This window comes from Micromys minutus (genome assembly GCF_963924665.1).
Source record: "Micromys minutus genome assembly, chromosome: 9".
In the NCBI taxonomy this organism is placed as follows: Eukaryota; Metazoa; Chordata; class Mammalia; order Rodentia; family Muridae; genus Micromys; species Micromys minutus.
In genome coordinates, this window is record NC_137978.1 from 32,650,945 (window position 1) to 32,673,738 (window position 22,794).

Genomic DNA, 22,794 nt, shown 5'->3' on the forward strand with positions numbered 1-22,794 from the left:
ATGGTGTGTGTGTTTGGTGTGTGTATGTAGTGTGTGTGGTATATGTGGTGTGGTATGTGTGTGTATAGTGTGTGTGGTGCATGTGTATATACGATATGTGAGTATAGAATGTGTGTGTTTGGTGTGGTTTGTGTGTAGTGTGTAGTGTGTGTGTGTGTATAGTGTGTGTGTATGTAGTGTATGTGTGTATATGGTGTGTATATTTGGTGTGGTGTGTGTGTTTGATGTGGTGTTGTTTGTGTGTGTGTTTGGTTTGTATGTATAGTGTGTGTGTGTTGCATATATGTGTATGGTGTGTGAGTGAGGGAGTGTTTGGTGTGGTGTGTGTATGTTCGGTGTGGTATTGTTTGTGTGTATGAGTGTAGTGTGTGTGTATGTGTGTGTGTGTTGGGCAGTGGAGGAGACAAAAGTTCCTGGGATTTTAGAAGCATTCCCAAAATCACCATGTCTCCTGTTGAACACAAAGCTTGTGAGACACCTCCACTGACCTCCACTTTTGTGTGTATAAAATAGTTTGTATATTATTCCCTTCACATTCCCCATGGCTGGCAAATGAGTGCTCAGCACATGAGTAAATGAATGTGGTTCATTCTTCTCTGAGGATCCCTGGATTGCCCGGTGGGTTTTCCATCCCCTGCCCTGCGTGCTCCTCCCCCTACTCCTTGCCCTTGCTGTGCTGACCCACTGTGACACTCACCTGGGCCTGGGTTACCCTGCTGTGTGTGCTGTGCTAACTCTCACTGGTACTCACCAGGGTTACTCCAGGCTGCTCTGTTTGTCTTGTCTTTTCTACTGGACTCCCCTAGAGGGGAGGGGCTAGATTTCATTCCTCTTTGTGTCCCTATGTGGTACCTGACATGAGAGATGCTCTCACCCCATCTTAAAATGAAGATGTCAGCCGAGTCTTGTTGAGAGTCAGGTGCTGTCTGGGAAAGCTAGGAGGTCTTTGTCACTGAGGTGCAGAGTCCCCATGGTCTCCACTGCCTGGGGGAGCAGGCCTCAGAAGTAGCAGTACCCTCCCCATCATGGCTTGCAGTGGGGTGACTCGCCTGATTCTTCTTCTCGCCTGTTTCCTCTCTAGATGTGTACCAGCTGACCTCGGAATTGCTGGGAGAAGGAGCCTATGCCAAAGTCCAGGGTGCTGTGAGCCTGCGGAGTGGTAAAGAGTACGCTGTCAAAGTGAGTGTCCTACTGGGTCCCCATCTGTTTTACAAATCGTCATTCCCAGTGTGTCCTAAACCAAATAAAGTGTGTGTTATGCAACGTGGTATCTCAGAAAGAAAGGTTGGAGCTGTATTCTCTGGGCTCAGATCTGGGCTTTTTTTCTTATCTGCTTTGTAACCTTGAACAAGTTATTCAACCCTTCCGTCCTGCAGTCTTCTCATCTCTAAAATGGGTATAAATAATAGAACTTACACACGATTAAGAGGATTGAATGATTAATATGTGTAATGTACTGACATCAGGGTCTGTCACACAGTAGGCTGTTTCTGATTGCTCTAGTAAGTAAGCATCATCAGCTTCAGAGGTAGAAGCTCTGCTTAAATCTGTTTTAAGAAACGTATATGACTCTGGGCAACTCACTGACCCTTTAATTAGCTGCATGACTCTGGGGAGTCTCATTTTTTAATTCTTTGGCTACTGAAGAGATGGAGGCAGAGTTGTGGTTTTCAAAGTAGAGTCTCTGTGTCAGCAGCACCAGTGTCCCCTGGGGAATGTGAGAAATACACTTGATCTGGCTCGACTACATTTAAAAACAGGTCTGGCCCAGCACTGTGCATGTTACCATGCAGGAGGGTATGATTTCAGTACAGTTTGAAAACTCGAAGGGCAGATTTAAGCTGCACTGGTCAGCCAGTGAGCTATCAGCACAGAGACAAGTTTCTCAGTGTAGGAGAGCCTGAAGCTACGTCTTCGCCAAGGTGCCGCAGTGGTTCTGAGACCGCTGTTTGAGTTCCTTGGAAGGCTTTCTGAACCTGGGGAGCCACATGGGTTAAGCTCTTTTCAGATCTGCGAGCTGAGCTATCAGGTCTGTGCACCATCTCCTTCAGAGAAGCCCTGCTGAACTGGATCCAGAGAAACACCTCTTCCAACCAACCCTCAATCCCAGCTTCCCACTAAGCCTGTATTGTCCCACATAGAACAAAAGACCTTCTTTCATTCCTTTTAGGAAACAAATTGCTATAAATTAAAAAGGTTCTAATAAAGTGATTTTAAAGTACACATACGTAAATGTTAAACTGGTGGAGCCCATTGGGGTGGCACTCACCATTAGTCTCAGCACTAGGGAGGCTAAGACAAGCATATCTCTGTGAGTTTCACCATCCTGGGCTGCATAAAAAAACTCCAAGCCAGTCCAAGCTATAGAGAGAGACTCTGTCTCAAGAAGCAGGTAGATAGATAGATGGATGGGTGGACGGACAGACAGACAACAGGTCTTTTTCTTCCAGGGGGAGTCACAGAAGGAAAGCATGGCCCTCTGATCTGTGTTTTGGATCTAGAAGCTTTGGACAACCTAGAGACAAGCTAGATCCCAGCATGGCTCCCCAAGACATGGTTTACTGCTGCTTCCCTTTAAGTAGCCACCCTGTGACCCACAGAGCTGGGGTGGAATGTTCCAATAATCCGATCCACACTGCCCCGCACCCAAAGTAGTTACCGTGTTTTCGCTCTCTGGCCAGTGGTCGGAAGCCATTGTTATCTTCTCAGAGAGAAGTCAGCTGTTGCCGGAAAGCCTGCCTGCTGGGAAGTTGCCTCTAACTTTGACCATCCCTGCTCAATGAATGCAGCTGAATAGCTCAGAGTCAAAGTTTCTGTTCACCGGCACTGTGCCTTGCTGATGGTTCAAAATATGGGTGCAGAGTGATTTCCTAGCAGGTGTGACTAACCTTCAAGTTACAAGTGGATACACATGTTTGTGCTACAACATATTAGAATCTTTTGAAGTGTGCCAAGCAGCGAGAAGGAAGGGGCAGAATGCTCCCTTCAAAGCTGTGAAGAACTAGCCCTGCAGGAAGGCTTGCCTGCAGACTCCGTGAACAGTGCTCCAGGGCTCCGGATGGCTCCCAAGGGTTTTTCAGAGTCTGCCAGACACCACACAATCCTCTGCTGAATAGGCTCCGGTGTTCTGAATTCAACTCTTGCCAATATATAGTATGGGAGAAGCGAAGCCTTGCGGTGCTGAAGGAGCAAGTATAGGCTAAAGAGGACTAGGGACGGACAGAAGACACACCTTCCTTATCTTTCTGACAGTGCTGTCAGGGATAACCAAGACAAACTGTCTAACTTACTCACACAGAGCCTGCCAGGCAGCCAAATTAACAGAAGAGGATGCATTATCTTCCGCCTTTGGGAGTCGCTGGGTGGCATCTGAGAGTCTTTGCTTCCTCTCTACTCTGTCCTCCCTCATCCTTGCCCTTCCTCCATCTCAAGAAAGTTAAAAATATCTGCCCTTTGTGGGGAAAGGCCGCAGAAATTGCTTTATCTCACTGGTTGCTCCAGCATCCCATGCGCAGCAGCTTCATCAGCTCCCTGGTGTTGTGCGTAGCCAGACAAACCCACAGGGCTGGTGGAAACCCTAGGGCTGGTGTCCTGCTTCCTCAGGTCCCTGCTGCTCCGCATCTAACCCTGCCTCCTCTCAGGGACTCTGGCTGCGGATCTGTCTTGAGGTAGCATAGCTGACAGGTTCTGTTCTTCCCACAGATCATCGAGAAGCAAGCAGGGCACAGTCGAAGTCGAGTATTCCGTGAGGTGGAGACGCTGTACCAGTGTCAAGGGAACAGGTGAGGGTGACGTAGGTGGCTGCTTCCCTCAGGAGCACTTAGCCACCGAAGGGGTTCCATCTTACCAACTCCAACTCAAACATGTCACTGCTTCTCCACAACTGCATGCAGCTCCTTCCAGCTCTCGGGTTGAGGAGGGATAGCAGCAGCCCCAAAATACTATCTTCCCTTGGCTGAAATGCTGTAAATGGCCATAGTCCATAAGGTAGAAGAAGGAGCCCTAACCAGTGTCTGTTTGAGGAAGAAATGGGGTTTCATTTTCTTCCAGTGCCTGTGGAAGATGGGCCAGCAGCGTAGCCTGGGAGCAGTCTTTAGGGCTGCGTTAATGCAGACCCAAGGCTGAGGACTGCTGGACTGCTGTTTTCTGTTCCCAGTAAAATGCCATTACAGTGCTGAACGTGGGACCAGCACTCTTCACTCGATAACTGAGCCACAGTAACCTTCAGCCCTGTGTTACGCAGCTCCAAATGAGTGGTCCTCCCACAGTGGCTTTAAATCAGGGTCACCTCCAAGATTTGTCCGTCCCCCACTTCCTTGGCAGGGTCAGCAGGGAGCCAGTGGCCTGGTATTGATGGCTTTGTCATTAAGCTTGGAGGAAGGGGGCCCGCTGTTGATTTAACTCCAGGCACTGCCTCTACAATCTTCTTTCAAATTAGGCCATTTTGGCCATCTTATTTGGACGCCTTCACACCAGTAAAAGCCTGGTATCTCCCCAAGTGGTCAGCATTTTTTTATGAGGGACAGATTTTTATTTCCAGCCCTGCAGCTTCTTAGTTCAGCATTAGAGACTCTACTAGGTTTTATTTCGTTCTTCCAAAGAAAAAAAAGCCCCCAACACCTCCAATATCCAAGCTGGTGGCTTCCCCACTGAGTTACAAGACGACCTTGTTGGCAGAGCACTGCGGTACTCGGGCAGACAGAGAGTGCTCACCGGGGAAGGCCACAAGTGCTACAGTGGCCAGGAACGCTGCGGTTTCATTAAGCAGCGCTTAGCAGTTAGGGTCTAGCGGTGCCCACGTTAGGCCCCAAGTCTATTTGACAGATGTTTCCATTTTCTCCAGGCAATGTAAATACTGCCCCGTGATTTATGGGCAAGAGGGAGGGCAAGTAATTATTTGCTGCTTGCCTCCAGGACACACACCTACTATTCAGTGTTATTAGCCGCAATTGCTTCCAGTCGGCTGCAGATTTTATTCAGTTTAATGTGACCAGGACTTTTTATAACTCTACCTAGTGGGTTTTAGGGTAGGGGTTTGACAGCCCAGACTTGGTGAAAACACCAGAGACTAAACATTATGGAAAGATAAGGTGACCTGAATCTTGCTAACACCGTTGGCTGCTTCTCAAACATGAGTCTTTACTAAGCGTTCTGATTTCAAGTTGCTTCCTGCCCACTACAGCCACTGTATATTTGTCCATTGGATATTTATGAATGGACTTTAGCATATAATGCTCCCCCTTTTCTCTATTTAAGGAACATTTTGGAGCTGATTGAATTCTTTGAAGATGACACACGATTTTACTTGGTCTTTGAGAAATTGCAAGGAGGTATATCTTGTTGCGTATGTGTTTGGACTTTGGATTAAGACCCAGGGTGGTCATCATCCATCATGAATCCCAGAGACTTCTAAAACGAGTCAAGCTAATAAAAAGGATGAAGGAGGACTTAAAACTGCCCTTGGTTTGGGAGAAGGGAGGCCGGAGGGAAGGATGATAATTAGCATTTTGCAGCGCTTAGAATGTCACCTGTGTGGATAGTCTATAAATGCCTTTTCATTATAATAGGAGTCATATATAGATACTCCTATTATAATGAAATTATATTAGTGATCAATTTCTCAATCCCCCGTTTTGACACATTCACTATTTAACTAAATTAATTATGAAGTGAAATCCTTGGCTTATATTGTGAAGTCTAGAAAGGCTAAGCAGAGGAGAGGAGGCCCCATTGTTTGGAACACAGACTCAGGATACAGGGAGAACAAGAACATGCCAGCCTTCGGACAGAAGGAAGATACCTCTCCTGCCACCACACTGCTGTCACTGGAATGACACATTACCTCCCCTCTGCGCACATTTGCAAGATGAAGGCTACAAGAATGCAATGTGTGGGGCTGAGGAAGGCTACATAGAAACTAACAAAACTAAGCTGAAGTCACACTCGTCAGCATCCACGACCTTGGAAACATCCGTTAGCCCTTTGCAAACAATGTTCTCATCTGTAAAATCGAGTTCTTGGTAGCACCTGCCTCAGAGAGCTGCTGTAAAGACTAGATGAGATAATTCAAGAAGAAGCTTAGCACCAGGCTGCTAGGCAGGAAGGGCCGGATAAGTGCTGGTGTTGGCACTGTCAAAACAACTGTCTTAGGGACACTGAGAAGTGTGGGAAATCATTTTTCCTGCCTTGCTTTTTAAATAAATTTATAAATAACAGACAAACAGCAGGGCAAAAACCATAATAAATAATCATGGGCATTTTTAGGACCCAGGAGGGACACCTTCAGCCCAATACTGGCTTCCAATAGTAAGTGTAGGCTGCGAATTACATGTTAAGAACACCAGATGCAATAGGATCCTCTGTAACCATATCGCTTAAGGTGTAGCTCTAGTGAAGCCAGACTGTGGGATGGAGATGTAGAGGGGCTCAAGACTATCCACCCCTCAGCATCGGACCACAGTCCTGCATGTGGAAAGGAAGTGTGCACAAACTGAATTTACCAGGCAAAAGTCATGGCTCCTCCCCCTGCTGTGTGTGAGTTTAGGCAAGTGGATTAACCAATTTTTGACATGAGGTTGCATACACAAGGAGTGTGGGGAGTTTCCAATGGAAGGCTTGTCTGTGTTCGGAAGAAGAGAGGGAAATGTAAGCCCCACGGCCACGTGTTTTCAGTTTTAGTTCCTTTTGATTTCAGAAGCCAGATGAGCCCCAGTGGCATTAATATCTTTTTGCTTTGTGTGTAATTCTTCTGCATCTGAACTGCTCATAGACGGGCATAGAAGGTAGCAATCTGGTTCAGCAGAAATACACTGGTCCTGCTATACCAAGCACCCCAGTCCGCGCTTGGCATTGATAAGTAAGCCTGTGTCTCTATGACAAACTTGTCCTTTAACAAGTTATGCTCACCAGAGCCTACAAAGCCATTCCTTCTTGTCCCTCTGTCCCCAGGCTCCATCCTAGCACACATCCAGAAGCGGAAGCACTTCAATGAGCTAGAAGCCAGCAGAGTGGTGCGGGATGTCGCCACTGCCCTTGACTTCCTGCATACTAAAGGTGATCCAAGCTTTTACATTGGGTGGGCAAGTCGGGCAGATTGGGCCAACCAGCCTCTGGGTACCAAGAGAGAGGACACAGTCCTGGCAGGGAACCTCTCCAAGAGGTGGCACGGTTGGCACCTCACGATTCAAACTTGTCCACCCAGTAAGGGAGAAGAGGTGTGTGACTCCAAGGCTTTACTGTGGAAGGTAGGGGATGGCAGAGGGCAAAATAGAGGTACGGACAAAACACTGGATTTCACAGAGCCCAGAGCACATGTGGGTTTGTGCACTGTGGTTCTGTGTAGGTGATGTTTCTCCTTTATAGAATTCATTTGATTTTTAATTGTGCATGTTGGGGTTGGAGATTTAGCTCAGTGGTAGAGCGCTTGGCTAGCAAGCGCAAGGCCCTGGGTTTGGTCCTCAGCTCTGAAAAAAAAAAAACCTGTGCATATATGATTGTGTGCAGCCGTGTATAGTGACATTTTTGAGAATTCTGGAATTTTCGATTCCTTTGAAAAACAATTATTATAAGAATATGTTTTAATTTTAATCCCAGGTGTGGGGATGTGGAGTGGCTTCAGTGTCTGCAGCAGCTGTGATCTGCCTCATGCTCTAGCAGAGGCATGGTTTTGCCAGCTGTAGATAGTTTCTGCGATTGTGTGACGTTTGAAATTCTGCTAACTTTTCAGAGGGTTTGTAAATGCTAGAACCCGATAAGTTGTTGGTCATTCAATGGGGTTGGCTGTGGTTTGTTACTAGCTACAAAAAAAAAAAAAAAAACAAAAGAAGAAGAAGAAGAAAAGAGTCAGATTCAGAGCTCTCCCCCCTCATCCCTCTTTCTCTCCTTTCTAATGATGAGAGTGAAGGGGGAATAAAAGGTGCAAAAAAGAAGAACCTACAAGGTATCAAAGATATGTGCAAAGGGTATACCCAAAGAGGCCAGAAACGTCAGATCCCCCGGAGCTCAGTTTACAAGTGGTTTTGAGCTGCCTGCTGTGTACGCTGGAATCCAAACTGTGACCTCTGGGAGAATGGTTAACACTCAACCATCGAGCCATCTCCCCAGCCCCTCCTTTTTCTTACAAATAATATAAGACTCATGAATGAATGGCCCATTCCCTCGTGAGCATTTTAGCATCACTCCGTTTTCATCCTTTAAGGTGTATCTCCTGTATCTGTTTCACATTGGCCTGGTAGGATCAGGTAGTCTTCCGTATCAGACAATTTAACTGTAGTGAATTAAGTCTTTTTGCATGTCCTAAGTCTGTTGGACTATTACATACATGTTTTAATGCCACAGAAAACTGAGTTACCCTTTGTATTCCCTCAGTGGTAACGTGTATCCTCTGCTATTACGGTAAAGATTAAAGGAGATGACAGTGCCCTCCATGGTAGTTAACACATTACACTTGCTGTGTATTAGGTGAATTATTCATGTATGTAGTTGGCCGTATCTTTTGTATCTTATGGGCATGTGTCTACACACATCAGGAACTATAGTCATGTATAATGATGGGATAATTGTGCACAGTTCTTGTCATATGCATATACACGCAGTATGTACAGAAGATTCACACAACTATAAACACAAATAGCGGCTTAGAGACTTTATGATATATGTATGTATTTATACATATATTTATTAGAGGTATCATATATATTGTGTGTGACCTTTGTTAAATGTCACTTCCTCTACCCTCTCCCACTAGACATAAAGAGTAAAGCATTCTTCCTGGTTTGGACGGGGAAATGGAGGTGGAGCAAGTAATCTGTTAGCTCTGCTTCCTGCACAGCCGTGGCTGTGAGTATTCACACCCAGCTGCAGCCTCAGCATGCATGGGTCCCACTCTGCATCAGACATCTAGCATAGCCAGATGTGGCAGAGGGTCGGGTTCCTTGACTCCTTCTGCTTCCTCCGTGGCTGGAAGTGTCTGCAAACTGCTCGTGTCCATACTGAGGCCCTGACTTTGCGCCTGAGCTGAAAATTCCTGGAAGGGGGTATCTGTGCCTTGTACAGCATGATGAATGGAAGCCGTTCTGTCTCTGAAAGCTGGCGTGCATGCAGGGAACACCTGCCTGACAAAGATTTACAACGGCTCCCCAAGCTGCCTCTGTAGATTGCAAAACTGGGTCACGCTTTTCACAGGAGTCATACCTTGGAGGAGGGGTAAAGGCAGTTTTATTTTTTATTTATTTATTTATTTATTTACAAAAATGCACTAAAGGGACCAGAGGCCAATGGTGTCTTAGAAGTTCTGAAGTGCTTCTTACCATCAAGCTGGCCCGCTACCCATGTGACTAGAAGTTGGAGGGGATGAAAAACGATTTCCAGGTGAACTTGGCTGTTTTCTAAATAACTTCATGCCGGGAAGATGAATTGGGCAAGAATGGTTCAGCCTCAAAACAAGTTCCCTACTTTTAAATACTGGACACACTGCAGCTTAACCTCTGGGAAATGAACCAGGGCAGCTCAATGGCTGGTGCATTCACTCAGGCAGGCCCTTTATTACAGCCCGGCTCCCTGAGTTCTCGGGCTGAGGCACAGATGGGCTACGGGCACCTATTTGGAGAGTAAGGCTCTGTGTGCGGCTTGTGATCTTCCGTGGGAGCACTTGCCATAATGGAAAATATCCTTCACTTTTAGTGCAGTGAGTAGTAGCCTGACTCAATTTGTGCAGGCCAGGCTGAGTTGCTCTGGGTTCTCATTCAATTAGGTGACTGATGAAGTTACTTAGCTTGCTGGAGCTGGGCTGTTTCTTCTCTAGTGAAGGAACTTCAGAAGGCTGCGCCTGTTAATAGAGAATTGGAGGGCTGCCTGAGAAGTTGATCAGGGAGTTTGAAGGCGGCAAGTTCACTTTCCCCATCGGTCTGTATCTTCAGCTGTTTCCCAGGCCTTTGAAGCAGCATGGTCAATCTTTTAGGCCTTGTGCCGTGTGTGTGTGTGTGTGTGTGTGTGTGTGTGTGTGTGTGTGTGTGTGTGTGTGTGTATGTGTGTGTGTACTGTCAAGAGACGGAGGGTAGAATTCCGTGTTCTCTGAAGAACACCATGACTTCACTTATTACTTCTATCCCTCTCTATTGGTTAGAAGATGGTTTTCCCCAGGTGCCTTCTTGGCCATTTTAGCAAAATTTAACACCTTCATGGGTCAAGCTGCTATCTGCAGGCCTCTGTAGGAGGTCTGGCCCAAACACTGGGGTGTCTCCACTGAGGAGCTGTGTGCTCCCTCAAAGCTTTGCTGCAGGCAGGGCAGCCAAGCATGTGGTGCAGAGCAAATACGAAGGAGAGCCGAGAAGCCTTGGGAGAATTGCAAAGTAACACTTGTTCCTCAGAGCATTCCAGGAGTGCACTGGAGGACTCTTTTTCTAAAGTGAGTTACACAAGAAAAAGGAGGGAGAGCCGTCCAGGTCCCCAAAATGCTCTCAAGCAAGGCACTAATTATTTCTGCATCACTGTCCCAAGCTTTGCCATTTGCAGGGCTGTCTGCCTTGCTTCATGTCAGGTGGCACAGTAAGAATTCTCGGTTGTCTCTGCCGTGCTGAAAGTAGGCTGCCCAGGATTCATTTAGCGCCTCTTATCCCTGCCAGACTTCTAAAGCCTCTACTTCAAAAGAACTTTGCAGAATCAACTGTGCTTTAGGTTTGTGTCTCTGGTTACTGCTGCCTCCCGCAGCTCGTTGATTTTTTAATGTACCATAATTGGGAATTAATCTGCGAACAACAGCATTTGGAAAAAATTAATTGTGTGTGGAATGCTTGATAATTATGTGCATATGTTAACCCCTACTTTGCTGTTTATCACTCCAGGCATTGCTCACCGTGATCTGAAGCCAGAAAACATACTGTGTGAATCTCCAGAAAAGGTACTTAGGGCCTGGTTTGGGATGTTATAGCTGATGTTGATCAGGAATCCCTCCCTGCCTCAATGCAGGGAGTCAGAAGTTTTCCTAGCCAAGTACCAAGGACAGCTTAGTATGAACACATGAGAATGTTGTACCTAATATGTAATGTCCCCACGTTCCAGCCAGATGTGTCAGCTTACACCTGTAATCCCAGCACTCAGGGGGCTGAAACAGGTGGGTCACCATGAGTTCAAAGCCAACCTTGGCTACAGAGTGAGATCCTGTCTAAAATGATGCCCCCCCAAAAAAGACATTCCAGGTACTTAGTCCTTGTGCCTTTTTGATCATATCGTCTGCTTGATTGGCTTCAGCCTGCAAGCTTGTAAAATGTGTGAACCTTGAACAGCATTAGTGTTTTCTGTCACAATGCTTCAGAGTCGTTGGTGTGAGTCAGAGACAACTGAAATATGTTCTTTTACATGGCCATGTCTCTGCCTATCAATGCTAATTGTGGTGTGGTACCCTGCCAGGTGGTGTCCACTCTTAGAAGTAATAATTAGGAAGCAAGTTCTTGATAAGGGTTTGTTTCTATTTCTATCTCTAAAGGTGCTCATTAATAATAAAACACTAATGCTTCTATTGAACAAGGCATCCTGTGCAAACATTGCCTTAGCCTGTCTACTACTAAATGGAAGTGTTTGTATTTCCATATAGTGTATGAATTTAATAAATTCTGTGTTAGAAGAGGTTGATGGTTCCAGTAACCCACATTCGCAACTCCATGTGTGCACATGCGTGTACTAATGCAAGGACAGTATGTCTTGGTGTAGAAGCTTCAGCTCATAGCTAAGGAACAGTCCATAACACACAGTTCTTTGTGGGATGCCAATGTATTAGCTCAAGTAAAACTTATGACGTCTGCTGGCTGAGGTAATGCACACCTTTAATCCCAGCACTGGGGAGGATGAGGCAGGCAGATCTCTGAGTTCAAGGCCAGCTTGGCTACAGAATGAGTTTCAGGACAGCCAAGAATACACAGAACCTGTCTCAGAAAACAAAAGCAAAGATTTTTGTGATTATGATTTCCTATCAGTGGCTCTGGCATACACCTGTATAATGTATCATTATTGTGATCGTTAATAATAATGGTTAACATTTCAAATATTCACACTGTGCAAGGCATTTATGCTTATTTAGAATGTGTAAAATATCTTAAGATAGACACTATTTTTTTCATTTTATGGATAAAGAAACTGACACTTAGAGAATTAAAAGAAAAAAAAAACATACAGAAGGTGTTCCCATGGTGAATGGAAAAGTCTGGATGAGCACTGAAGTACCGAGCAGGCCCTAGAGCCCTGTGGATGCTCAGAGCTTCCATTGCTGCCTCCGGCTTTCGTGGTGTTTCAGGTCCTCTCTTTCATCCGTGCTCCGTGGTGTGTGTTCATTGCCTCCTTTTCATGGTTGAAAAAAAAAAAAAAAAAACCTAAATTTTAAGAGAAGCTAAATGTCAAAAGGCATTATCAAGAAACTGAAAAGCTAACTTGAATAATGGGAGAAATTTTAAAAGTCATGTATCTGATCGGGGTTTAACATTCAAAATATAGAAAGGCCTCTTAGAACTTGACCACAGAATGGTAACCCAATTCTGAAATGGTCAAAGGGCCTCAAAGACTTGTAGATGGCTAAGCAACCACACGAAAAGATGATCTGCACCATTAGTTATTAACGGGCTGTAGATCCAAGTGGCAGTGAGACACTACTGTTCAGTGTCTGTTTGTTTGCTTGTTTTAATCCAAAATGATTCATGATAGGGAAGATGTAGGCAAGTTGGAATCCTCATACACCGCTGGTGCTGTGAAATGTGGGAAATGGTTTGGCAGGTCCTCCAAAGGCTAAGTGTGGAAACAGCAGTTCTCCTATGAATGTGCCCAAAACTGAAAAGAGAAACGGATAAACAAAATGTGATCTCTACACAAAATGGAATATTGTTTGGAATATTCAATCCTAAACAGAATGAAGTTCTGATACCCACTATAACATACATGAACATTTATGCCAGGACTGGAGATATGATTAGAGTACTAGCCTAGCCTGCAAGGCCTCGGGTTCCATTCCCAGCACTGCCCAAAACAGCAACAATGAAAACACTTGAGCTAAGTGAAAGGAGCTACATACACAAGTGTGTACATTCCAATCACATGACATGTCTAAAGCAGGTCAACCAATCAAGACAGAAGTAGGTTAGAGCTGCCTGAGCTGGGGGTTGAAAACAGGCAGTACTTGCAAGAGTTTAGTCCCCACTCGGAGGGGCGAAAGAATTTTCAAAACTGGTGATGACACTAGATTGTACAGTTAAGAATTGCTAAAACAGGAGGTGTGATGATGTGCCTTTAATTTCAGCACTCAGGAAACAAGCAGGTGGATCTCTGTGAGTTTGAGGTCAGCCTTTATTGGCTGTCCTGGAACTCACTCAGTAGATCAGTCTAGCCTCAAACTCAGAGATCCACCTGCCCTCAGCCTCCTGAGCACTGGGATTAAAGGTGTGTGCCACCACCCAGCTAGGTCACAGCAGCCTTAAATCATCCAGTGCAGCCCTGTCTCCCGTAGGAAATTAAAGAGTGTGGGGGAGAGGAGAGCTTGGTGTCAGTCCTCAGGAGCCTTGCTAACCCAAGGACAGGAAATACAGCCTGGTAGAGAGAGCAGCTGCCATTTACAACCAGGCTTCTGTTGGTCATGCTGCTGTCCCCAGGATCTCTGGTTTCTTATGATAGGTCCTGTCTTCTTTTGCAGGTGTCTCCAGTGAAAATTTGTGACTTTGACTTGGGCAGTGGGGTAAAATTGAACAACTCCTGCACTCCCATAACCACACCAGAGCTGACCACTCCAGTACGTATGGCCTTGTACCCTGTGCCCCTGCTGCTGTGTGTGTGGAGCATTTGAATCTGTGACACCCAGAACAGGAGGATAGGAAAGGAAGCCTGCGTTGCATTTCTCAGGCCTGAGTGGTCCTTTGGCTCTCAAACTGACCCCCACCCAGTTGCTAATGAAACTGCCACTGGAGCTTCCATTGGCCAAAGAGGAGCCCACTGTCTCCACAAGCACTGGCTGCGTCCTGACTCTTGTCCCAGATGAAAACAGACACTGACCGACTGCACATAAGCCCTGGAAAGCCCCATAAGTCCCTTGTCCCCCTGTGCAGAGGAGAGGAGCAATCATCCCACCCAGGAAAGTACATGATTCCTGCTGTGGGAGGACAATGAGGTCCCAGGCATCTTGCGCAGAGGATCACTTTCCCTAATGTTTCTTCTTCCCATTTCCCATTTCAAATGGCAGTGCTGGGAGCTCCCCAGAAGACATCTCTCACGCATACTTAATACACTGTAATTATGATGATTCTTTTGAGATTTGCATGCTTCATCAGTGAATTTTCCTAATAGCCTTTTTTTAAAAGATTTGCCTTTGAATATGCCTATATTGTGTCTTATTCTAAGCAACCATATTAGGAATGTTTTCCTATCGGCATCCGACATACAATGTTCCCTTGTTCTCAAATTCATTAACGCTAATTGCCAGTAGCAAACAAATATTTTCTGTTCTTGAGAGCACTCACCGTCCTCTAATCAAATTAGTTAGGAGTGGTAGAGGAGAGGGGCGGGTAGGAGTAGATGAGCCTGAAATAATAAGGGGGAAGCAAAATGCATGTCTTTTATTCCTCTCAGCAGTGTCCTGTGCTAGGACTCGGGGGATCATGGCCTGAGACTAGCTGGGTATGCCCTGTTCACCCTGAACCTTTGCTTTCTAAAGGGAGAGGAGATTGGGCATTTCGTCAGCGTTCAAGACTTGATAACTTCCAAATTTTAAAGCATTAGGTTTTCTTTCTCTAAGCTAGTGGAGAGCTGGGCAAGAGTCACTTAAAAACCCCTTGCAGGATGGAGGCAAATCTCTACAGATCCTCCTCCCATGCCATTCTTGACACATATACATGCAAGGTCTGCTTATAGAGAGATGAGATAGGGAAGTGCCCCTGGGGCTTCTTTCCTGGGACCACTGGAGAAGGACGCAGAAAGACAGGAAGGTAACTTGGAGTTGGCCGTGTGAACCCTAGGGGATGCTGCCTCAGCTGATGCATCTCTTGGTGCCTTTGGGGTACTGGTGAGCCCTGCAGCTTTCCCAAGGACTTCTGTCTGTGACTTCAGCCTTCCTTCCTCTCACCTGTATTCATTCTGCACTTTGCCATCTGCCTTCCCACAAACTCACCTTCTCTCTTTGCCATCTCCCCTTCCCGTGCCCTTATCCTACAGTGCGGCTCTGCAGAGTATATGGCACCTGAGGTGGTGGAGGTCTTTAGGGACGAGGCTACTTTCTATGACAAGCGCTGTGACCTGTGGAGCCTGGGTGTGGTCCTCTACATCATGCTGAGTGGCTACCCCCCCTTTGTAGGTCACTGTGGGGCTGACTGTGGCTGGGACCGGGGAGAGGTATGCAGGATGTGCCAGGTAAGTGCTACCCAGACCTCACTGGGCATAGGTGAGGTCAGCATGATTGTGGGGGTACCAAACAGATTTAGGATAGGAGATAGACATTCAGCCAGCTATAATGATTTGGGGGAGGGTTGTTGAGACCAGCAGACCTGAACACACTCAAGTATGCCCAGCCAAGGGGAAAAGACAAGATCTGTACGTAGAATGAGTACAGACCAAGAGGTGGAGGCATGAAACACTTCGTGGGCACTGCAGGAGGAGAGGGGTAGCAAGCTGACAGCGGAGGATGGGTGCTGTTTACACATCACCTCTCCTGTCCTACAAGTGGCATAGCCATTTTTGCCTCCCTTGGTCACTGAGTATTACTGAGGCAGCTAGGGGAGATTTAGGAAGGAGGCTGTGTCCTTTGTACTCTCAAACCATGAGCAGCACTTTTACCAGAGATGGAGTCAGGGTGAGCAGATCAGTAGCAGCATGCCCTGCCCATCCCTGGCCAGCGTGACCTCAGAAGGAACTCTCTTCACCTAGAACAAACTGTTTGAGAGCATCCAGGAAGGCAAATACGAGTTTCCAGACAAAGACTGGGCTCACATCTCCAACGAGGCCAAAGACCTCATCTCTAAGCTCCTGGTTCGAGATGCGAAGCAAAGACTCAGCGCTGCCCAAGTTCTGCAGCACCCGTGGGTTCAAGGGGTGAGTGACCACAGGATGGGTGGTATGGAACCTCTACTGGCCTACAAGGAGGTTTCACACGGAAGCTCTTACCCCACAGTGCAGCTTCCCCAAGCTGGGAACAGGTGGGACAGCAGCTCCAGTCATCACGTGGTAAAAGAAATGGCTCCTGGCACAGCCCCTTGATGTGCCAAGGATTTGCCTCTCACCCTGGCCACCCCTTCTCACTAAACCCCTGGTCCCCTGAGAGAATTTGAAACATGGATCCCTCTGTTAGCAGTGCACCCATCCCAGGAAGCAGCCTGGAGTTGCCATTCAAAGTATAAAATGTTATTAGCTAAGAGTAGCCAGAGGCAAGCAAGGTCCTAGGGCTTATGTGACTGCGGGTTAGAGTCCTGTGATTCTCCTTGCAGCTGGGAGTCAGGGCCCTAAAAGGCAAGTGGTCGTGTTTCCCATGAGTTCAGAAACCAAGCCCTCACTATAAAACGTTAAATCCTCCATGGTCAGTCGCCGTATTTGAGCTTTTCCGTCAAGTCTTTGTCCTTGCTCTGCCAGGTCCTAGCCAGCCTCTGTCACCCCACTGCTGGAAGGAGGCAAGCATTGACAGCCCAGAGAGATGTCAGGGTCGCTCAGTAGCTAATTCCCACCCACACCACGTCAGAGTCACGCAGCAGAGAGAGGAGTAAGGCCCAGGCCTGGAGAGAAGTAGGCTTGTTGATGGCTTGTTGATCGGTATGGTGGATGCTGGAGAAAGTGCTAGAGGCGGGCACAAAGGAGCAAGGCCTCTGCTGGAAATGGGGTGAGAGAGTGACAGAGAAAGTGACCTTTGAACTGGGTCTTAGAAAGCGATTAAGAATAACAGGAAAGTGAGAGAGGGCTGTCTGCAGAGGCCGCTGTGGCTTCAGAGTGTACTTCTCTTACCCTGTCTTCAGTAGGTCTAACCCTACAGTAAGCATAACCAAGTCTCCATGCTGGGCCAAGCACCTGCAGTAACCTGCCCCTCTGCTGGCCTGGGTGGGGGCAGCTCTTGGAAGGTGGGAGCAACATTACCCACAATCTGTCCTTCCCATTCTAGCAAGCTCCAGAAAGGGGACTCCCCACGCCGCAAGTCCTTCAGAGGTAAATGCTTCCATCCTACCCATACTTCTCACCTTGGCCTTGACTTTCCCTCAGATCTCAGCTATGTGTGGGGGATGGGCCCATCTCAGGCTCTGAGGCCCTCTTCAGAGAGTTCTCTGTGCCCCTCAATCCTGTCATTGATCTCCATAGATTCCTTTCTCTCAGCTTCATCTCAGCCCCTCTTTACAGGAAAGCCTGTTATCTACTCACTTGACTGTGACTGTGAGTCACCATTTACAACCAAAAGATGGCCCTTATCTCTGGATCATCTTCATAGGGTTCTGCTCCTATCAAAAGGAGAGGAGGGGTTCAGGGCCTCTGTAAGGCAGAGACAAGTTGCCACACAAACTGTTAGGCACACAAGAATAGTAATGGCCTCTGTTTTAAATACTTACCACATGTCCAATGTGGTACCAAAGGCATTTCATGCACAGTTATGTGTTGCTCAAAGACCAGGGTTCATCCTGAAAAACACAGAGAAGTGCCCAGACTTCAGTCTCCAGCACTAAAATCACAAAAGAGAGAAGAAATACAATTTCGTCATGTACAATCATCAGCGATGACACTGGGTAATACAGTCACATGGTGTGTGCCAGCCACTGAAATGCCATGCAGCAGGTGACTGTGCTAGAGCCGTAGCCTTCACAACAAGCTTAAGTTTTCCAAAATCCATTTCAGAGACGGAAAAGGTAGTTTGTGCTAGGACACAGAGCGGTTGTAGATAAATTCTTACCAAGCTTTGCCGCAGAGGGATGGAGCTAGGCTGGGCAGAAACTCCCTTGGGAACTCAGCCTCATGCAAACCCATTTTCAGCATCCATGGGTCTCTGAACTGCTGCAGCCTTTAGGAGGAACTACCCAAAAGGGTCTCTCTATGTTCACCCCAGGCTGCCTCCACCCACCTGGCATTCCCAGCCTGCTAAGCTGTTGCAGATGCTTGCACATGCATCCCCAGGTCTTGGCATTACCAGTGTCTGGCAGATGCCCAACTGGGCTAGATAGAAGTAGCATGGGCCTGTACCAGAGCCCCTATTGACGGGAATAAGGAGACAAGGGCAGTGCCTGGCTTGGGAAGAGCCTGGAGGTGGGTGCTCTGAGAAGGGACCATTTGCCCTGACTGTCCCGCCCATGAGTCTCAAAGCACATTCTCATCTTAGTCAAGCAAGGGTCTAAACCAGGCAAAGCTGCTTAGAAGAGAGCAGCATGGGCCAGGAAAATCTGCTGGATTGTAGAACCCAGCAGTGGGTAGGTACGTCTGAGAGCTAGCCTGGCTGATCTCAACCCTGCTGCCTTCTTCTCCATGCCTGTCCTGGCCCCTACAGAAACAGCAGCACCATGGACTTGACACTCTTCGCAGCTGAGGCCATTGCCCTTAACCGCCAGTTGTCTCAGCATGAGGAGAATGAACTAGCTGAGGAACACCAGGCCCTAGCTAAGGGCCTCTGCTCCATGAAGCTCTCCCCTCCATCCAAATCTCGCCTGGCGCGAAGGCGAGCGCTGACCCAGGCTGGCCGAGATGCAAACCTGTGTTCAACACCAGCAGGGCTCTGAACCGCTGCAGGCACCTTGTAGGTCTGTCCAGGCGGTGCCCCCTGCAAACCTGTGAGGTCAAAGTGGGAAGCAGGCAGAGGGAGCTGCCTGCTGCACCAGCTGGCCTTTACCATCCACAAAGGCTCCCACCCATCCCCCTTTCCCTTGGGTCCTCAGAGGAGGAAGCTTTTTCCAAAGGGGTTGTCTTTGAAAAGGAAAGCAATCACTTGTCACTTTGCATAATCGCCTGCAGCAGGAGCATCTCTCTGCCTGGCTCCAAAAGCTCTCCGTGTGCTGATCCCGGTCCAGCTTGTGGTGAGGGCTGCTGGGGCTGCAGCCTTCAGGGAGCCAGCTTCCAGAAGCTGACAGAAGCTGCCAACACACAGGCCTCTTCTCCCTGTACTGTCACCTTCTCAGGCGATCCTCCCACCTTCCTCTGTCCTACAGATGTCCTCTCTGCCTGTCCGTCCTCTCCCCTCAATTCAGGAAGGGCAGGGAACCCGGTCAGTCTTCCATTGTGTAGCACAGAGTATCACATAATCTTTCTTTGCCATGACCAAGATGTGTTCCTCATTTATCATCCTCTTCCATGTTTGGGATTGCTGCTAAAGTCAGTATTATTTCTTTTTTTTTAAACGTGCTTGCTTTTTTTAAACCATGTTCTTCCAGCAGTCACAGAACTTGAAACTTGTACCTCAAGCCTGTGCGTGAATTTCCCCAAGCTGATGGATATCCGTGCACTTGGGTTTTAATCCTCTTCCCCACAGTCTCAACTGATTTTAAGCTGTTACTATGATGGAAAGTTTAAAGACTGGTGTCTTCTCCTGGGTCATTTGTGGAGAGAGAGGCACTGCTCTGAGGAATGCTGTGCTCACTGCCCCAGACATGAAGGCACAGCCACTGTCAGATAAACCACTGAGTCACATAAAACAGATTTGCATATGTCACAACCACAGTTACCAAAATTCTCTCATAACTGTGCTTGTTTTAATAAATAATTTAAAATTCTGGCTGTGGCAGCCTTGGTAGTTCTTTCTTCATCTGCAGACTTGAAGAGGAAGCAGACCTCAAAAGGTGGGGGCTGGGCCTAGGGAGATTGAAGGAAGGATTCCCAAATACCACATTGATCCACAAGGTGAGACTTGCTTTTTCATTTGTAGTTGAGGAAATGAAGCTCATCAAACACCAGGCCTATCATAAACAACTCTGCTTTTGAGGGACTGTTTACCAGGAAGAGGGTGGACCCTATACCCACCCCCACAGAAGACCACATCTAAACCATCACTAAGGCTTTACTGCAGACCTGATGAATGCCCAGGACTGCAGAGTTTGTCCTACCAGAGTTGATGACAAAGAGAAATGGTGCCTCCCACCTGTACCCCACTAGAGAGAGCTGGGTGTGAAGAGCCTTTGTTTCTTCCCAAGGTGTCAGAGGGAATTCAGTATCAGGGCTCCAGTCGGTCATGGACTACCAGCTATCCCATAATATGAATGTCTGCATGTTGTGGTGGCATGGTTGGTGGTCTTCCCTTTGCATCTCTTCATCACCTGAGGTGAAGCCATCTGGAAAAGCAGATCTGCAGAATGACCTGAAGGCTCCCAGCCCCCTGGCCATCCAGAACTAGGAAATGAATTCTGTCTGTGGACTTGAGCACTGGCCTGGTCAGTCCTCCAACAAGAAGGTGTCTCCACTCACTCCCCAAATCAAACACCTCAGTCCTCCAACAAGAAGGTGTCTCCAAGCACTCCCCAAATCAAACACCTCTCACCATCCCCAATCTTGCTACAGCCCAAGACCCTAGGTTCCCATCCTGGCCTTTGCTCAAGTTGTGCCCTCCTACTGACCTCCTCACACTGGTCCTGCTCCCCTGGAAAGCTGTTTAAATGATAGAATGCAACTCTGGTCTTGCTAACAATTGTACATTTATTAAGGTTTATTCTGTAATTTACAGGCATGTCATTTGCACAGCTGTTCTATGGGTACGTACTATTTTATCCACTGGACATGAAAAACAGGCAAAGTAAGAGAAGGTAGCCCAGATCTGGGTAGCTAGGAATGAGTGGTGGGACTTGAATTCCTTCTAGTGAAGCTTGGAACCCAGAGCCTTGCTCTGCTTTGGTTCAAGTCCCAGCTCCCCAGTTCATGGGTTTTGTTTTCCAGACAAATTATGTGTGCATCTATTTCTTAGCAGATCTCGATGAGGATAGCAGTGTTTAGCATACCAAGCTGAAAAAAATACAAAGTAATGATGGTGAAGATTCATGCTGTTCTAGAAGCATCCAACAGGTAGTCCATTATCTTTGGTTATCTTGCTATATACTTATCTTGTCTCCTGGGTGGAATTAATAAACCTATAAGACCAAGCTTAGAAATAAGCTGCCTTTTTCCTGCCCAGGGAGTCCTGTGAGAGCACCTGGGTGGTATGTAGATTGATCTGACTTTGAGGTGTCAGGTCTCTGGCCCCAGAGATCCTTATTTTGATTGGCTGCTCTACCCACCACTCTGTCCTGGGGTCCCTGTCAGAGGGGCAGCTGTGGTGCCAGAGAACAGTCTGCTATTGGAAGCTGGAGGTTCTGGGTTCTAGGCACCATTCACTGGGGTACCTCTATATCCTAGCTCTGCTGGACAGACAGGTATGGAGGATGCTTGGAGGGAGCTCTGCCATGCGGAGCTCTGTGCAAGCATCAAAACTTGGGATGAATGGTAAAAGCCAGTTTTCCAGCCCCAGGAATCACACTGGGCTATAGTCTTCATGGAGCCAGCTTCAAGCAGCTGACAGAAGCTAATGACATTCGTGTCTGTGCTACCAACTTCATCTGGCAGACCTTCCATCTTGGAAAGAGGACTGGTTCCAGACACCCAGAATGTCTCAGACCTCAGGCCTCATTTCTCGAATCTAGCTAGAGGACATTGGTCTAGCTTCTAGTTTCAATTGGACCCTGGGAGCTCTGGCTATGAATGACCAAGTCCTTGGGCTTCCATGTGTCCACCTTGAACTCTGGGCCTCTTCTTTCCCCTGGTCCACAGCCCTTTGCCAGACCCAGCTCACAGCCAGCTTACATTGGTCTCATGCCAACTACTCTAGCAGCTTCAGGTCTGGAGAGACCCTAGGAGCAAGGTCCTTAGAAAACTGGCATTCTTGTTTCCATGGTAGCAGTTGCCTTGGAAGCTGTTTCCCTGACTTCAGCTTCTGAACCATCTAAGAAAGCTGCCCGTCCCCCAGGGGACCAGTGAATTAATCACACTCTGTTCCAGGGTTTTCACCCATCATGAAAAATAAATAGAACCAAACTAAGCTGGGGCTCATTCAACCATTCTCCCTCTACATATCCAGCCCACACTTGGATGTGGCATTCCTGAGAAAGAAAGGACATAGACAGACACCTTCCACAGTCAGGTACCTCCATAGCAGATGGTCACCACAGGTAGACATCTCTGTAGGCAGACACCCTCTCAGCCTGTGCCTCACTGGAAGACAGAGATTCTATGGTGGGGCTGAGTTTGTGCCATGGCTCAGTGGTGCTCTGAGTCTAATGCGCTCCAGGAAACCCGGGCTCTCATGAGAAGGACTCTGGTACTTGGAAGGGCTGAGAATTCATGAGGTGTAGGCCGCTGCAACTCACTGTCTCTCACAAACAGCTTCTGAACTCATCTCTAACAGCAAGCAAATCACTCAGGGATCAGCATGTATTTCCTCAGGGGTTGCCTAGCCTACACTGAAGGAAGAATGGGAGAGCAAGCAGTTGAGGGTATGCGTGTGGGTACACATGCACATATGCATGTGCACATGTATGTGCATGTATGTATGCAGAGGCCAGACATCAAACTCAGGTGTTCAGGAGTCATTCGTCCTGGAGTTTTGTTTTTGTTTCTGAAAGAAAAGGTTCTTATGGGGACCTGAGACTTACTGACTCAGAGACATTGGCTGGCCAGTGAACTTCAGGGACCTGTCTGCCCTCCACAGCAATGGAATTACAGGTGCATGTCACCATGCCCTGCTTTCAATGTTTGTTCTGAGCATCAAAATGAAGTCCTCATGCCCGCACAAGAAGCACTTTACTGACTGAGCCATCTCCACAGTGCCTCTGCAATGACAAACAGAACGTCTAAATT

The 22,794-nt window shown here is 47.4% G+C and overlaps 1 protein-coding gene across 5 annotated transcripts in view; it reads left to right on the forward strand.

The window, feature by feature from the left end:
- Positions 1 to 19,625, forward strand: part of MKNK1 (MAPK interacting serine/threonine kinase 1) — a 37,402-nt gene extending 17,777 nt beyond the window's left edge. For 4 of the 5 annotated variants that reach the window (XM_080920900.1, XM_080920903.1, XM_080920902.1 and 1 more), the window contains 10 exons: positions 1,082 to 1,179; positions 3,703 to 3,782; positions 5,257 to 5,330; positions 6,949 to 7,053; positions 10,842 to 10,897; positions 13,670 to 13,765; positions 15,181 to 15,375; positions 15,889 to 16,053; positions 17,108 to 17,151; positions 18,473 to 19,625. In XM_080920900.1, coding sequence (XP_080777026.1) covers positions 1,082 to 1,179; positions 3,703 to 3,782; positions 5,257 to 5,330; positions 6,949 to 7,053; positions 10,842 to 10,897; positions 13,670 to 13,765; positions 15,181 to 15,375; positions 15,889 to 16,053; positions 17,108 to 17,151; positions 18,473 to 18,701 — 1,142 coding nt within the window. In that variant the 3' untranslated portion in view covers positions 18,702 to 19,625. The remainder of the gene's footprint in view (positions 1 to 1,081; positions 1,180 to 3,702; positions 3,783 to 5,256; positions 5,331 to 6,948; positions 7,054 to 10,841; positions 10,898 to 13,669; positions 13,766 to 15,180; positions 15,376 to 15,888; positions 16,054 to 17,107; positions 17,152 to 18,472) is intronic. The other variant, XM_080920904.1, reaches the window with a different exon arrangement.
- Positions 19,626 to 22,794: the final 3,169 nt, after the last annotated feature.